Source organism: Thalassophryne amazonica, chromosome 3 (genome assembly GCF_902500255.1).
Source record: "Thalassophryne amazonica chromosome 3, fThaAma1.1, whole genome shotgun sequence".
In the NCBI taxonomy this organism is placed as follows: Eukaryota; Metazoa; Chordata; class Actinopteri; order Batrachoidiformes; family Batrachoididae; genus Thalassophryne; species Thalassophryne amazonica.
Genome location: NC_047105.1, coordinates 119,168,120 through 119,185,933, shown reverse-complemented (window position 1 = coordinate 119,185,933; position 17,814 = coordinate 119,168,120). Strand labels below are relative to the sequence as shown.

Genomic DNA, 17,814 nt, shown 5'->3' with positions numbered 1-17,814 from the left:
ATTTGGTGGAAATGTTGTCTTTAATAATTCACATTACATGCAGGCACATACTATTAAGTAAAACTGACACTGACAATACTTGTTTTAAAAATATATTTTAGAATTTTTCCCCTCCACATCTGGGAGGGTGGCACCCCAGCGCCCCCTATGGGCCAGCCGCCATTGGTCGGCATGACCCTGAATTGGAAAAGTGGGTTTGGAAAATGAATGAAAGTCAATGGAAAATCAAATTTGAAATGGCCAAACACTATGATTCTAACACAAATAAAATGACAATTTTTTCTATTTAATAAAAAAAAACTTCTTAACTCTCACATTACAAACCCCATTTTCACTGAAACTAGGACGAAAGCCACAACATCATCTGCAACCTTGAGTTTCCCCAGACTTGACCTGTGACCGCCATATGAACTTGTCCAAGATCTTTTGCCAAGATACATACTTTTAAAGTTTGGCGCTGAAAAAGTGAACAGTTCTCTTGTTCACACATAGATCTGGCCACCAACAGGTCTGAAAATGATACCACTCTTGATTTCTAAATGGTTCTACAAATTTTTATTTTTTGCAAGTGTAATGTACATAACAGAGACAGCTACAATGGATCACTCATTAATTTTAGAAATATGATTAATTGTACCTGATTTTCTGATAAAGTCCACCTACAGCGAACACTGCATTTTTAAAGGTGAAAAGTTCTCTCACATTTTACATATTTACAGTGGGCAAAATAAGTATTTATCACCATCATCATCATCATCATCACCAGTTTTCTCAATAAATATACTTCTAATGGTCCTACCAACATGGAATTTTCTGCAGATGTTAACACCTCAAGTCATCCACACATGCAAAGAAACTAAAACAAATAAGTTCACAAATTATGTGTAATAAAATTGAATGACACAAGGAAAATGTATTGAACACCTTTACTGAAATTTATTTAATACTTCATAAAAAAGCCTCTGTTGGTAATGACAGCTTGCTCAGGTGACATTGGTCCATTCTTCTACACAAACAGTCTTCATATCTTGAAAGTTCTGTGGACCTCTTCTATAAACTCCGATCTTTAGTTCTTTCCACGGGTTTTCTATTGGATTCAAGTAAAGTGACTGGCTGAGAAATTGTAGCAGCTTTATTTTCATTCTCTGAAGCCAGTTGAGTGCTGTCCACCAAATGTCCACCATCATTTCATCTTCATCATCCTGGTAGATGGCAGCAGATTTTTATCAAGAATATCTTGGTACATTCATCCTTCCTTATATGAAGTGTGCGAGTGCCGTATGCTGAAAAACAGCCCCGCACCATGATGCTATTACCTCCAAACTTCATTGTTGGTGTGGTGTTTTTGAGATGATGTGTAGTGCCATTGGCATGCAAAGAGTTCAGTTTTGGTCTCATCTGACCAGACTGTATTCTCCCAGTATTTCATAGACTTGTCTAAATGTTGTGCAGCAAACTTTAAACGAGCTTCAACATGCTTTTTCTTCAGCAATGGAGTCTTGTGTGATAAGCGTGCATGGTGGTTGAGTGCATTACTTATCGTTTTCATTGAAACAATTGTTCAGTTGCTCTCCACAAGTGGCTCTTGGACAAGTCTTCTCAAAATTCTTTTCACTATTCTGTCAGAAATCTTGCAAGGACCACCTGCTCCTGGCCAGTTCATGGTGAAATCATGTTCTTTCCACTTCTGGATTATGGCCCCAACAGTGCTCACTGGAACATTCAGAAGTTTAGAAATCCAGTGCCATCAATATATTTTGCAACAGTAAAGTTGTGAAGATCTTGAGAGGTCCTACCAACTCTTTGTTTTTACCCATCATGAGATATTTCTTGCATGACACATTGGTAATAAGACACCTTTTAATAGGCCATCTGTTGGGACTGAACCAGCTGATATTAATTTGCACTGACAAGGGACAGGATTGCTTCCTAATTTCTGATAGATTTCAGCTGGTGTCTTGCTTTCCATGTCTTTTTTTTACGTCCCTTTCTACATGTGTTCAGCACTTTTTACTGTGTCATTTCACATTATTACACATAATTTCTGTACTTATTTGTTTTGGTTTCTTTGCATGTAAGGATTACTTGGGTTGTTGCCAACATATGGTGGAAATTTCATGCCACTAGCACCTTCAGAAATATACTTACTGAGAAAAATGGTTAAATGCTTATTTTTCCTGCTGTATATATTCTTAGATATTTGTCCATTTTCATTCATTTTATACACATAAATGCAACTGACACACTTGAATTGATTCAAAAGTTTAAATCTTAATCATTACAACTGAGCACAAAAAAGTGTAAAATTCCCTGTTTGATTTTTTACTGCCAACTGATTCTAGAACTCACATAACTACTTAATTGGATATAACTGGTGCTTTTTCAAAGGGATTTGGTTGCTTGTAACATAAATCTATTTGCATCTGGACTATCCAACATATGCTGAGTCAATATTGTGATTTGTGACGGAGCCTTCCAAGAAGACAAAAGAGCATTAACAAGTCTTTCTGAAATGCACAAGTCAAAAATAACAACAAAAAAAGTTACTAAATATGCTATTTATCCCAATGGTCAAAAAACTGGAAATAAACTAGCACAGCTGTAAATCAGCATAAATCCAGCTGTCTTCAAAATAGTTTTTGGAAGCACACCAAGTCAGTGCAAGGCATCATGGGCTACATCGTCCCAGTTATTTTTTTTTAACTATCTGTTTTTCCAAGTTGACTGAGAACAATTTTGGACTCCAATTTAAAGTTCATATTGGACTGTTGACATCAAAATGTAAGTCCTTTTCTGTTGTTTATCAATTAATAAAATATCAAATGACAAGGATCTATTTTAGCCGTTATATAAAACAAATAATGAATATTTTGTCATTCTTTCAACGGAATACATATTTATTTCGGTAAAAGCTGGAATGTTCCATTCAATTCAGCTTTGCCTCGTTGAATGGAACATTCCATCTTTTACCTCATGAAATAGTCGTACCATTGAACTCATAAACATTCATTATTTGTATACTGACAAACATCATATGGCATCTCAGCTCTTTGCCCAAAGACAAATGAGAGACTCCGAAGTTGGCTGGAACAGACGCGGAAATTAAGACAAAATAAGAAGTCAAAATCGTTTAATAATAGGTTTGAATAAAACCACTGAGTGACTGGGTACAGTTATTCCAAGAATACATTGACAGTGCAAAACACACACACACACACACACACACACACACACACACACACACACACACACACACACACACACACACACACACACACACACACACACACACACACACACGCACACACACAAGCTGCTGTAATATACTGAGAAACGGATGTAAAATAGAAACCACTGGTTAATAATAAGTACTATAATTGATGAATAGTGTGGGTAAAACCCTTATAAATATTTGGAGGGTTTTAGTTTCTTAAAATAAACACGTGAACAGTATAGCTTCTTTGGACTGCAAATAATTACATAGAGACAAACAAATACCCAGAAAAAGACATCGCTGCCCACTTTAACATGACCTTGTACAAACTGTTTAGTCATTCCTCCCAGATGACTGATACATTAGACAGCATGATTACTTGAATGGAGCAACACTGAGTTAAAAAAATAAAAAACAAATAAAAGCCATGCCATCCCGAGCTAATGTTAGAACACATGCAGAAGTTTCACAAGCAGCTTGAGCAGCTGGAGGAGTGTTTGAAGATACGTTACCATGGTGATATCTATGACAGCCACGGCCAGCAGTGTGCAGTTTACATCTCACACACACACACACACACACACACACACACACACACACACACACACACACACACACACACACACACACACACACACACACACACACACACACACACACACACACTTTATCTATAAAATTTAAAAGCTGCCCTTGCAAATAAAAATAAGTGAAAACAATTATTCATCTAATTTTAGAATTTTAAATGTAATCCATTAGGCCATGGGCCAGCATGGTCCCGCATGCAGCCCCCAACCACCCTATAAATTTGGCATCATTAGAAAGCTAAGGATGTCTTGATTACAAAAATAACTGGTAACAATAAAAGTACTGTTACCTCACTATGACATATGAGCACTTTTACTGACCTATCCGAGCCAAATGAACACGTCCGATTATGACAACTGATGTTTTTATCCGCACAACATAAAGAGTTACCAACTCATCATCTTTTAAGTAAATGGGACGTATAAGACACCAAATGACAGCTGTGTTTATGTAGATTTGACTACATTTTGAATTATGTGCCCAGCTGTCTTGTTCAGATCGGAGGGTTCGCCTTCATACAAACCCCCACGTCGAAGGCAGTACTGACATACGCTTGACCTACTTTGTGTGGCCTCTTCTGCTACTCACAGGCATTCTTTGACAGGTTTGTATTCCGTAAAAGGGTGTAGTAATCCAGTGTTGTACTGTTACTAGTTATTTTTGTAATCTAGATGTCCTAAGATTTCTAATGATGCCAAATTTACAGGGTTTTTTTTGGGGGGGGGGGGGGCAGGCATGTGGGACCATGTTGGCTTATGGCCTACATTATGTTCTTAGAAGCTGAGTCCTCCCACCATCACCCCCCCCCCCCCCAAAAATAAAAAGAAAAAAAAAAACTTGATGATGATGTCAGGTAGCACTTCTCAGATCTATTGGAAAAATATTCCAGGTTTGGCACAAAGTTTCTTTAGACTGCCTGAAAGTCTGGCAACAGATTGTAGCACGGCTTTGAATTTTACCTGCACCACTTTAATTATATCAATACGACTTTCTTCTAATGATTTCTAATGGCCTTAATAAGCAACATGTGCAGAGGGTTAATAGAAATACAGGTAATGTCACAAAGACAGTAACCCTAGCATGAACTTGCAGTGACTGATGAGATGCTACACCATCCTCCAACATCCAGGCAGAAGAAGGCTGCATCTGATACGGTGTTTAGTATTCAGCAAAGAGATATAGGAAGGTGAAATCTTTAAATGTGGACATGCCTTATTGTAGACTGTGTTGAGGATGATGTCGTACCTATGTATTAACTGTAGAGGTTTTCTATATTTAGAGGAGACCCACATCCGGCAATCGTGTACTGTACATATCTACACCAGTTAGTTCATTTTGCTTCCATTTCTTCCCTCTGTGTTATTAATTGTATTCAAGGGTACATAGGGTCTCTTCAGCATAGCTTTAAAAATAATAGTTTATCATAATTTTAATTGTAGCTCTGAAATTTAGCTTATTTCAACAATTCTATAGATAGAACTCCTTTCAAAAAAAAAAAAAGAAAAAGAAAAAAATCATGAGGGAAAGATCCAATTTCAGCAATGAAAGCATGATGTGCAACAAAAAACACAGAGTGAGTAAAGCCCTTCATTACTCTTATTACCTTTCGTGGTTAGAGGTAAAGTTTTTCCAATAAAAGATATTAAGGATGAAGAAGAGGACAAGATGTGCTTATATGTACATTATAAACATGAATCAGCCTGATTCTGATCACTGTTCATCTTAAATCCAGTGTCCATGAAGAAGAGAGGCTGTTGTTCCAACCAGGAGCTCCATCAGCGCAGCAGGAGGCAGTATTGTTTAGCAGGAAATAATGAGTGACTGCTGGCTCTGTGCTCGCTCCAAAGGTCCACCAGTAGACAGAATCTCACATGCAGCCAGTTCGTGGTAGAGAGCGTTCAGCACCTCCAAAATGTGGGCTTTCCCTGGTGAGAAATAATAATAATAATAAAAAAGGTACAGGCAACTTGATGAAAACTCAGATGTGTCATTACACATAACCATTAATCTGATAACTGAAAAGTTATCTTTCATGACGCTAAACTGATAAAAAATTATCTTAATTACAGATAACCGATAACTTTTAATATTGATTCGGACGCGGCCACATCAGATTACATTGTTGGCTTCTGATCAACCAGTTTCACTTTCACTTTTCGCTGTTGGGTAAATTCAAGGATCACAAACACATAAGAACACGTGAAAAATGAACAAAAAATAAAACCCCAAACACTGTCATCATCTTTCAAAAGCAGTAAAACAGTATTAAAAGCCACACCTTATCTTGGTATTATATACCATCATTTACGAACTAAAAAGCTGCCGCTTTTGTCGCACGCTTTGAACCCAGCAGCTTAAACAACTGAAATACGTCCATTAATGCATTGATTGGCAGAATAACAGACATGTAGTAAATATAGTTTCAGTGGGATTCATCTGAAGAAATAATACACATGAAGCGTCCTTTTTTAAAATCCAAAACAGTGTCTAAACAGTGAAGAAAAGTCCCTCCCTCTGTACACAGCTGCGCCATGAGAGCTCCTCTCCCCCACCGAGACTTGGCAATTAAATTATACCATCAGAGAAATAAAATAAAATAATGTTAAGATTAGTCCGTTTTGTTTTTGTGTCGAGCAGACGATAACACTCACTGTAACGTCCAAAGTGAACATGAACTACACTACCCACAATGCTCCCTGCGTTGACCGGCCAATCACGTTTTGCGCTTAATGATGACATCATCAGCAAGCGACTGGCAGCCAGTCTGCCACAAACACACAACACTATGGACTAAAATGTTTAATTTTAGCCTTTACAAATGTTTTTGACCGTTTTGACCAAACTTTGCTCACTTCACCAGCAAAAAAAAAAAAAAAAAAAAGTTATCGGACTGAAAGTTATCGGAACTAAATTTATCGGAAGATAAATGGTCCACTGAGGCTTTTCAGGTTTCAAATCCTGCAAAACCTCGGAGAGGTCACCGCTCTGCGAGAGCTCAGTAACATTGAGAACTGCATTGAGACGCTCTGATCACGCTGCACTTTAACTGCTGCACACAGACAACACCATTAACATCGCAACATAAAACTATTTTTATATTGTGCCTAAAACTCTCATGAATATATTCTCTGGGTTTATAGACGTTGTCATTGTGTTTATTTTATGTAAACATGCGAGAATCACAGGCTGTCTCTCCGTTATTTTCAATGGGAGCTGCTGTGAGCTTCACTCGCTTCCTGATCATGTCGTTCTGGGGGAAAGTGAAGTTTGCTCTTTAACGTCTTGATTATTGTTCTTTACAACACTGTTTGTCCTCTTTGTTCCAGACTAATATATATAATATGTCTGAAATTCGGTTTGCGTTTATTAAATTCCACGCAGATTAAATGTAGCAGACACGGATTATTTGTTATAATTGTTTTAGCAAGTTTTTAGGGTATCATGCAGCGGTCTCTTATTAACGTGATGAAAAGCATAAAAAATGCATTTTTGTAGTATAATATTCATTTACAATTGTCATCATGTGGATTCTCTATGTTGTTTTGACTGCAGCGACTCTCTGGCGCGCAAGGATTATGGGATACGTGAAAAGCCTGAATTGATGGTTTTAAAATTTATCTGAAAAGCTAATCCGATAGCAAAAACATTATCTTAGATAATTATCGGTTATCGGATTAGCTGAACTATGTCCACCACTGTCATTACATATATGGTTCTCATGTTATAAACTTATGGGCTCGACTAACCATGTTGTGGATCGTTGCAGGACTCCAAAGTGCTGAGCAGGATTTTCCCGAGAGACCTCCGGGAGACATTCTGTAACAGTTATAATGATCAGGCAGTTAACAGATGTCAACCACAAAAGCTTTCACACATGTTCAACAATTCATTCAATTGCTGTGGTGTATCCAGGTCCGAGTTGTGGTGGCAGCAGACTAAGCACCTCATTCCACACTTCCCCATCCTCACCCAAGCCCTCTAACACCTCCTGGGAATCCCTAGGCATTCCCAAACCAGGAGGGAGATGTAATCTCTCCATTATGTCCTTGGTCTTCCCAGGGGCCTCCTTCAAGTTGGACGTACCTGGAAGACCTCCCTCGGGAGATGACCATGGGAAATCTTCAACAGATGCCTGAATCATTTCAACTACATTTCAGTAAGTCGTTGCAGGATGATTGAAGACTGGCTGTGCGATGACCCAAGACTGGTGGAACAACCTTTGTGCGAGCTCCTATGACCTCAAAACTAATAATTCTGTTGCAACTGGATATTTTCCCACTGCCGGTTTTTCATCCAGTGATCAGACACAACTTTACGCTCCTCGTGACTGGTCTGGCGATACCTCAAAATGGGTAAGTTGTAGCCTGAACACATCTTTGGTGTGACAGGCCTCTGAAGGTGAAGCAGTTATACTTGCTGTTTACATTCTCTGATTGCTGGACATCAAATGACAACTGTCTTGGTTGTGCACTAGCAATGACACTTGCGGTGCATTGTGCATTAATATTGGACTTAATGTGACTCACCAGGTCTCTGAGCTGCTGGAGAAGCTGCAGAATGTCCACAAGCTTCTCTTCCACTAGAGACAGACGAACCCTTTCTGTTTCCAGCATTTGCAGCTCCATCTGAAGCAGCTCGGTCTTCTCAGCCTTCTGCTGGAGCTCCTGAACCAGAGAGTCCCTCATCTTGAAGACATAAAACAACTTGTCAATTTACAAGACACACAGTGTAATTATGATGACAGCCTGCAGTATCGTGGCTCATCTTACATCTTGAAAAGTAAACCTCAGAGATCTGCACGGTGACCCCAAAGAGCCATATACTTGTAGATCATTAGGCTTTTTTTTTTAAGTCTTGGCTGGGTACATTTTTGCAAACTTGTCTCAGATTTCTGTGCAATCATCTTGTACGAATGTACTACATCTGATTCATAAAATGCGTGTATATGCCAGAATACTGTGTTAAGCCCGGGTCGCACGGCACTAACAAAGGACACCGAAGTCAAAACGACACAAGAAATCTGGACTTAAGTTGACTTTCAGAGACATCGTTTAACCGTCGTCAGGCTTCATTCCCGTAGCTGGCTCTTTGTCAGATTTTTCAAACTGCTGAAAAATTTGAACGAATCCCGACGACAACCTCAATTCGTCCGTATTCCGTTTTGCTTTCTGTGTTGACGGTTCCTCATTGTTTGCATAGTTCCCGTACCGTCAGCATTCCGTTTGATTGTCATCCAATTTCGTCCAACCTCCCAAGTTTGACATCTTGCACGAACGTTGAGACAATATCTGAATGGATCAATAACTAAAGATCCAATGAGCTGAACGTGACTCGTCCATGTGTGGGACGAAAAGCAACATTTGCATACAGAAACAATAGCGGCAAGAATGTTTTATCAACTACTTTAACTATTTATGCACGTAGCAGCTCTCTCTGGCTACAACGTGCATGTGCGCACACGTTGTTGTAGTGAAGACAAACCTGTTGTCAAGACAACCAGATCTCACAGCTGCAGGTGCTGTGGACAGCACAGGCTGGCTGCAGAAATAATCACAGGCTGGCACTCGGTCTCATACCCACTGTCAAGTCATGTCATCATGAATGTTTCCTTTTGATTTTGTTTAAAGTGTCAAGTCGCCATTTGCTTTGTTTTTCTTTTGCCAGTTTCGGTTTTGTTTTGTTCTTTTATGTGCTCTGGACTTCCAGGCTTTTCTGTGATGGGAGACGTTTTCTTGATGATTTGTGACTTTGTGACTTTATTCCTTTGTTCAGCTATTGTAGTGTCATGTGACTGGGCCCTAAATGACGTAATTGTAAGATATTTGTGTGTAGCCCTAAGCCATGTTCACACGGATGGTTAATTAACATAAACGAATCCAGTGCCCATAGAAAGTATGTATTCCTATAGAAAAGTGGGAGCTTTGTTGACAATCTTTGTCAAAGCTGGCATGTGAGAACCTTCTGCCTTGTGATAATGCGTTTGTATTCGGATTTCCGTCAAAATTTATTTTGATGTTCCTTTTATTTCGTCATATAAAACTGCTAATATATATGTATATATTTATATATATCCAGTGGTGAGCACAAATAACCAAAAAGTTAGCTTCGATAACCATTAATCCAATAACTGAAAAGTTCTTTTATGACGCTAAACTGATAAACTGCTAAAAAATATATCTTTATTGCAGGTAACCGATAACTTTGAGTATTGATTCGGACGCGGCCACATCAGATTACATTGTCAGCATCTGATAAACCAGTTTCACTTTCACTTTTCGCTGCTGGGTAAATTCAAGGATCACAAACACATAAGAACGCACGAAAAATGAATGAATAAAAAAATAAAACCCCAAACACTGTCATCATCTTTCAAAAGCAGTAAAACACAGTATTATAAGTCACAGTTTATCTCGGTATTACAAGTATATACCATCATTTACGAACTAAAAAGCTGCGGCTTTTTTCGCACGCTTTCAACCCTGCGGCTTAAACAACCGAAATCCGTCCATTCCTGCATTGACTGGCAGAATAAAATACACATAGTAAATATAAATTCTGACCTGTTAGTTTAATGGGATTCATCTGAATAAATAATCCACACAAAGTGTCCTTTTTAAAAAAAAAATCCAAAGCAGTGTCTAAACATGAAGAAAAGTCCCTCTGTACACACAGCTGCGCCATGAGAGCTCCTCTCCCCTATCGAGTCTTTGCGATTAAAATACAGCCACAAAGAAATAAAATAATGTTAAAATTAGTTTGTTTTGTTTTTGTGTCAAGCGGACACATTCACTGTAACATCCCAAGTGAAACTGAACTACACTACCCACAATGTTCCCTGCGCCGGCCGGCCAATCACGCAGCCAGTCTGCTACAAACATACAACAGATGGACTAAAATGTTTGATTTTAGGATTTACAAATGTTTTTGACCATTAAACTTTGCTCACGTTACCAGCAAAAAAAGTGTTATCGGACTGAAAGTTATCAGAACTTATAAATAAATAAATAAATACCTTAGTATTTCTCTGTTTTTCTTGTTGTTTAATGCTGGCAAATTATACAGTATTTTTTGTCTTTCTGATGCCTGATTCTGTTTTTTCTCTGTTTAAGGTGCAGCTCCATCCAGAGATGGGAGTTGTATTCATGTTGGTGATCCTCCTGTCCTGTGCGCCAATAGCATTTCTTGTATATTCATCCGTGAAATGTTCTGTGAATTGTTCTGTAATTTATGTTTGTAGCATGGCCCAAGCAGAGGGTCACCCCTTTGAGTCTGGTCTGCTTGAGGTTTCTTCCTCAGAGGGAGTTTTTCCTTATGACTGTTGCTCTGGGGGTTGGTAAGGTTAGACCTTACCGGTGTGAAGCACTTTGAGGCAGCTCTGTTGTGATTTGGCGCTATATAAATGAAAATAAATTGAAAAATTGAAATTGGTCCGATGATGGTTTTAAAACTTATCTGAAAAGCTAATCCGCTAGCGAAAACATAGCTTTGATAATTATCTGTGATCAGATTTGCTAAACTGTGCCAGCCCACTGTATATATATATATATATATATATATATATATATATATATATATATATATATATATATATATATATATATATATATAAAATGGCTTTATTTTGACACAAAACATGCTCCTCTCATAACATGACCCTGTGGATAAACTCAAGTACATCCTTTCTTATTCTATGGTGCTTAATGGCAGCTGGCATACTTATTATTGCATTGGTGCCACCTTGTGTGTCAGTCTGTTATAGCAGTACTAAATCCTCTCAATGAGTCCAGTGTCATTCAAGTATTTAATTTTTTTTTAAAAATACTTCTTACAGAAACTTCTTTCAGGCCTTACAATTGATTTCCTTCAGTTTTTGCCTTCCAATCCATTCAAAACGACGAGATATAGTTTGTAAAATAAAATATTTTGAGGTAAAATTAAAGCACTGTGGTAAATACTGTACAGGTAAATTCATTGGTTACGATTTTTATTATTTATATTACAACTGGTGGCATTTGATAGCGCTGCATTCTGGTGATTTACAGTTCAGTTGGTCTGGTGGTGGTAGTTGGCATTAAAAATGCAATATTGATCTGGTTATGGTCTTCTTTTAATTTAATTTTTCATCTCCCAATTTTATATAGGAAAACAAACTTCCTATGGGCACGGCACTAGTGACTAAAAATCATGACCCGATCCATTATACCCTGACATTTCATCATTAATAACAGCTAAATCACAGACAGACATTACAAAAAATTGTGTTGGGTCCCATTGGTACAGTTTGAGTCTTTCAAGAAAGACTGAAATAATAGCAAGTTCATTTTAATGCAGTCCCAGAAAGAACTGAAATCAACAGCCCCCAAGCAGGGAAAAGTGCTTTTATCTTCATTGTTTCCACTTGATGGGTGACAGAACAGCTGTCAGTACTGAAACATGTTTGATATTTCAATATTTTTTAAGTCAAAGAACAAAACCCATTATTGTCATCTCAATAAACCCAATTTAACTGCATCCTAATGTTCACACCCGTTGCTATGGGCGGGCCCTAGGGGGCAGTGCCCGCCCACTGATATGCTTAAGCCAGCCCCCGCCCGCCCACCCAAGCCAGATCACAGTCACAGATCTCAAATAAATAAATAGATAAATAAAATCCTAATTTCATTTTATTGTACTTGCTTTGGGTTAAAACGGCCAGTGTTGCATAATCACTAAGACATTAAATATATTAAAACCGTGTGAGTTTGTTGGAAAGTTTGTCTACGTATGTAATCACGTGTTGCCCAGCAACAATCAGTTACCGCGTTTATGGGGGGAAACGAAGTGTGAGTTTTTGCCAACAGACAGCAGCTAGTTTTTGTGCCTTCCTAAATGTGGATATACGTAACTGGTTTAAAACCCCAACATCGGTAACTTCAGATAAACCAACACATAATGTCGTTGGCAAAGAAAACCCTGGACCCATTTCTACCTCCGTGGATCCTGTACTGACACAGGGTGGACGAAGGAGAGGACAGCGCTGGCACTCTACTCAAAGTAGGTCCAAATTATTATTGTGTGTGTGTGTGTGTATCAGAGACGATTGCTCTAAGACTGCAAGGGAAGCTCAGCTTCTCCTAAATTGTCAAAAAATAAGTGATCAAATATATACTGTTGTGTGTACATGTCACTGACTAAATATGCGCTACAACGCGCTCATCTTTTGTTCAGAATCAGCTTCTTATCACTGGTAACGACGCGGCTTTCCTCTCACTCAAACCCACAGCTTCACAGTGCTTTAAACGGTGTGGACGCTGAGCGTCTACAGAGTTCAATAGCGAAGCAAAACATGCAGCAAAACGAGACGAGTCATTGGATAAATGCTGGGCTTTGTCCCGCCCATCGGACGGTCAGCGTGTCTGGTGGTCTATGGGGCAGTGGGCTGGCCCGGACGCTCAGCTTCTGCATGATGATTGGATGATCTGTCTGAGGCTGAATCCCTTTTTGAGTGACAGCGAAATGAGCGAAACAGCGATCTTTTGGTGTAAACATCCGCGGGAGCATTTTTTAATTTTCATTCTGTTCTGAGTTGAACCGGAGACTTTCCTAATCCGTTTAGCTTCTATTTCTGGTGTGTTTTTTTTTTGTAGCTGCTTGTGTTTGGAGACTGACTATCACTCTTTCTGCCTTCTATCGCAGTTTCTGTCCCGTCACAAAGCACTCACAGGCGGACAAACTTCACACTAGCCTTGCGCGCCAGTTCCAGCTAGCGAGCTAGCTAGGTAGCAAGCTGCACATAATGGCAGACAATTTGAATGTTGTGGACCGGATTTTGGCGAAGCCATTTGATAGTCTTCCTTACGAAGAAAAACTTAGAGTTAAACAGCAGGGCCGATCAACTCCTCAGATTAATTTGGTGCAAAAGGTGAGGAAAAGTAACAGGTCTTTTCAGCTGTTCTGGTATGACAAAGTGAGCTGGCTGACTGGAAGTGCTGTAACAAATAAAATGTACTGTTTCTTGAAAAGGAACGGAGGGTAGAATTTACATATAAATAAACCGACACATTTTATGACGTAGGCCGAAATTGAGCTTCACCTCCTTGAAGGACCAGCATCCACCACAGCTGTGTGTGTGTGTGTGATGGCAATTGGTACTGTTGCGACTGCGACCCCTCTGTTGGTTGCTTTGAAATGCACCCGCTGTGGTGTTTTTTTTTTTTTTTTTTAGTTTGAGATGCTGCTTGTCATCTAATACGTCATGTGCACACTCGGTGGTGGCGGTGGCGGTGTGTGTGTGTTGGCAATTGATACCTCTGTTGGTTGCTTTGAAATGCACCCGCCGTGGTGTTTTTTTGTTTTAGTTCGAGATGCTGCGTGTGATCTAATATGTTATTTGTACTTGTGTGTGTGTGTGAGAGAGAGAGCGCTGGTCCGGTCATGGTTAATGTGATGATGATTATTGTGAGGGATTAGGGCTGCGTGAATAGTGAAAATAAGCAAAAATAAGTTATTAATAGTGGTGCCCACCTGGTGGATTTCATAAGCCCCCCTTAAGACTGAGATCTGGCGACGGGACTGCTAATGTTGAGACATCAGCTCACAAACTGCAAGTTTGTGAAAAATGTTTGAAATCCCTGCAGTGCACTTTTACGCCTAAAAGTCTTGAAGGACAAAGGTCTGACCCCCACATCCTGCACGTAAACAAAGCTCTGCAGTCAGGACTTTGTTTACTTTTGGCTTTCCTCTCTGGGCCCTGAGACGTTCTGGAAACACATTACGTCACGGGCTCCCCACCGCCGTCTTCCTGTGTTGTGAACATGCCGCTGACCGGAACAGGAGAGCTGTAATTTACGATAACACTAGGTGTCGTGCAGGACACGGGCGTGGGAGTGTTTCTGTGGTCAGGACCAGGGAGGAACAGCTGCACGGACACACACCATGGCTTGGTTTGGTGCACGAGCTGTGGTTTTCCTTTGAAGCCCTTCACTTTCACAGCAACCTTCAGCCGTCCTTTCTAATCTACTTTAACACCGCGCACGCAGCCGCGGAACACTGTCCAGGCAGAGCACTTTTACGTAAATGGAAGCAGCAGTTGGAGGCAGAGGGAGCTGCAGCAGCCCACCCCGGAGTCAAGAAGGTTGATGGTGGTTCATACCTGGTCCATGTCCATCTCCACCTGACTCTCCTTCAGCTCCAGCTGTTTATGCAGCCTGGTCACACGCTCCAGGAGCTCCACCACCGCGCTGCAGCTCTCCTCGCTTCTCAGCATCAGCTTCCTGAAGGCCTTGTCCTCACACCTGATCAAGGACAGAAGGTCTGTTACTGACAGATTTCATCTCCTCCTTTTTGTGCTTCAGTCGTGGTTCCACAACGTATCTGCAGTATTTTCACCTGTGTTTTTGCTCTTTACTCTCCACACCAAGTGCCCCTTTTAATGAGTTGTTTTAAGTAGACTTTTATGAGAATTAAGACAATGATCTAGATTCACGTGCAGACAGGGGCATAGGTTTGCATATGGACCATAGGGACAAGTCACAACCAATATTTTGGGATGGCAAAATAGTCCCTACCAATATTTAGAATTTTTTTTATATAACAAAATCATTCACTATTTTTTTGCGAACTCGATACTATAATTTTAGTCGTCACGTTTTGTGTTTTCGACGTGCCAGAGTGACAGGGTTACCCATGTTGCAATTTCATTAGCTCACGTTCTTCTCACATGGACGTAAACAAAGTGCATCTCGTGGCAGGCAGTGCTTCATTTGTAAAGTGGGAGGTCCCAGAGCGCAGAGGATGGGTGGCTCCGGTGCAGTGTTGCCAGATGTACGATAATTATCGTATTTGTACGATAGTTTTGCCCTCTGTACGATGTACGATCAATAAATGTACGATCAATAAATGTACGATCAATAATGGGAAAAAATCCAATATGTACGATAATTTCAGTTGGTTGCCCAAACACGCATCTCTCTCTGACACCCAAGAATCATTTTGCAGGTGTTGCACTCAGGCGGCATCAAATGCTGGCTTTGGGCAACCGGGACAGTCATTTGAAAGCCCGCCCCCTCTCCATACAAAGTAATGAGTTCCCATCCAATCTCTGCCGTGACAGGAAGATTCCCCAACCAACATCTTTTTTTTTTTTCGAAACTTTATTTCAACAAATGCAATAACAAACGAACAAAACACAAGAGCAAAGAAATATACAAGAAGAATAAAAAAAAAAGTTAAAGTTCCTTATGGAGGTGTCAACATTTTTTTCTGTGTTCAACAAAATCTGCACAAGTGGCCATGGCATCGGATGACGACAGCGACCTCGAGGTTGAATTCGACTCTTTCTAGTCTGGTAATTAACACGTTTGTGTCCCTTCACAGAAAAAAAAAAATCTTTCTAGTCTGGTAGTGCATTTGCTTGTGCATTTGCGTTCTTTTTGTGCCATAGTTTCCCCATTACTATAATTACTGTTTAAAAATGTGACATAAAATTCTTTGTAAATTAAAAAAAACCGCTAAAATAGCTACATTGTATGCGTTTTGTTTGTGTACGATAATTTCTCCCAAAATACGATAATTTTGAGGTTTTGGTACGATAGTTTCATATTTCATATCTGGCAACACTGCTCCGGTGCAGAAAAACAAGAAGGGCGGGGGGGAGGGGTTGCGAACAATGCTGTGCGCCACACTTAAAATAAACTGCACACCCACACAAACACGCACACACACCTTCACAAATGACACTAACACCCTGCCTTTTCCTCAAAAATTACTGCATTTATGTTTGCTGTCTGTACTTTTCTGTCACTTTTGCGCTCGTTTTCATACTTTTCCCTCGTTTCAAAAGTCACCGAACGCACTTTACCGTAATATATGCAACATATAGCATACTGTTGGAAAGCACGGGTTCTTGGCTTGCTGTCAGTGTTGAAATTTTTCAGCGTGAGGGCTTACATGAGAACTTACGGTAATGAGAATCAGCGGCGCACTAGTGTGAAACTTCCGTGTTTTTCCTCTGCGTTATGACATCACAGGCTTACGTTTACCGTAATACACCCTATATATCATTGTAAAGCCCTTTTTTTTTGTTGGCAAATTAGGTTGCCAGATACCTACAACTGCATTATTGATGAAGAGAATAGATTATACATCTTGGTTGCAAAAACTTTTTTTTTTTGTTAGCTCCACAAGTATTTTTTTTGTTGTCTTGTTCTCTCAGGTGTAGGCCTATAGAATAGATTCGTGATTTTGGGTTTGTTATTTAAGCTATTTCTTTGTCTGCCTACACACTTAATAATGTAAATAAAGTGTTAAATTATTCAGCATTATGTCGTCATATGTTATGTATTATGCTGTACTTGTGCGTCTAATGGTATGAGTGGGTTAGGGGGTGGTGGTGGTGGTGGGCAGGGGGGTGGTATTGTCCCTACCAAAGCTGAGACCAAACCTACGCCCTTGCGTGCAGATAATTACCATGCACATTGGAGAAGCAGTGAGCAATGTCGTTTTCACTGGTGTGTGTGTGTGTGTGTGTGTGTGTGTGTGTGTGTGTGTGTGTGTGTGTGTGTGTGTGTGTGTGTGTGTGTAAGCAATAACTGTAAAACCATTGGACAGATTTCCTGCTAAGTTGGTAGGAATATTACTTGGCTAGATATCTGGAGGTGGTTAGATTTTGGAAAAGTTCAGTCAAAGGTCAAGGAAAACAACGATTAAAAAACCCACCTTTTTGTACATCTCAACAACCAAGAAGTCTACATGAAAAGCATATTCTGATCAGAAAAAAAAAATGTGATTGATTGGTATGAAACAGGATCTGAAAAAAAACACTTTTTTTGTATATCTCAAAATCCAAAAAACCTAGACGGCTCAAACGTGGTGGGAATATTACTCTGATAGATATTTAGAGGTGATTAGATTTTGCAGCAGTTTGGTCAAAGGTCAAGGTCAAAGAAAACATGGTCTGAGAAAAAAATAAACACCTTGTTTGTACATCTCAACAACAAGAAGCCTCAACGGATAAACTAAAGTACATATTGATC

General features: G+C 39.6%; 1 protein-coding gene and 1 long non-coding RNA gene across 2 annotated transcripts in view; one reads left to right on the top strand and one right to left on the bottom strand.

The window, feature by feature from the left end:
• Positions 1-4,644: 4,644 nt before the first annotated feature.
• LOC117507504 lies at positions 4,645-5,288 on the top strand. Its single transcript, XR_004559730.1, has 2 exons — positions 4,645-4,829; positions 4,932-5,288. It is a non-coding gene; the product is annotated as an uncharacterized LOC117507504 (long non-coding RNA).
• Positions 5,142-17,814, bottom strand: part of efcc1 (EF-hand and coiled-coil domain containing 1) — a 59,819-nt gene continuing 47,146 nt past the window's right edge. Inside the window, exons 5-8 of the mRNA XM_034167375.1 lie at positions 14,934-15,075; positions 8,329-8,487; positions 7,549-7,618; positions 5,142-5,727 (exon numbers count right to left, since the gene is read on the bottom strand). Coding sequence (XP_034023266.1) covers positions 5,603-5,727; positions 7,549-7,618; positions 8,329-8,487; positions 14,934-15,075 — 496 coding nt within the window. The 3' untranslated portion in view covers positions 5,142-5,602. The remainder of the gene's footprint in view (positions 5,728-7,548; positions 7,619-8,328; positions 8,488-14,933; positions 15,076-17,814) is intronic.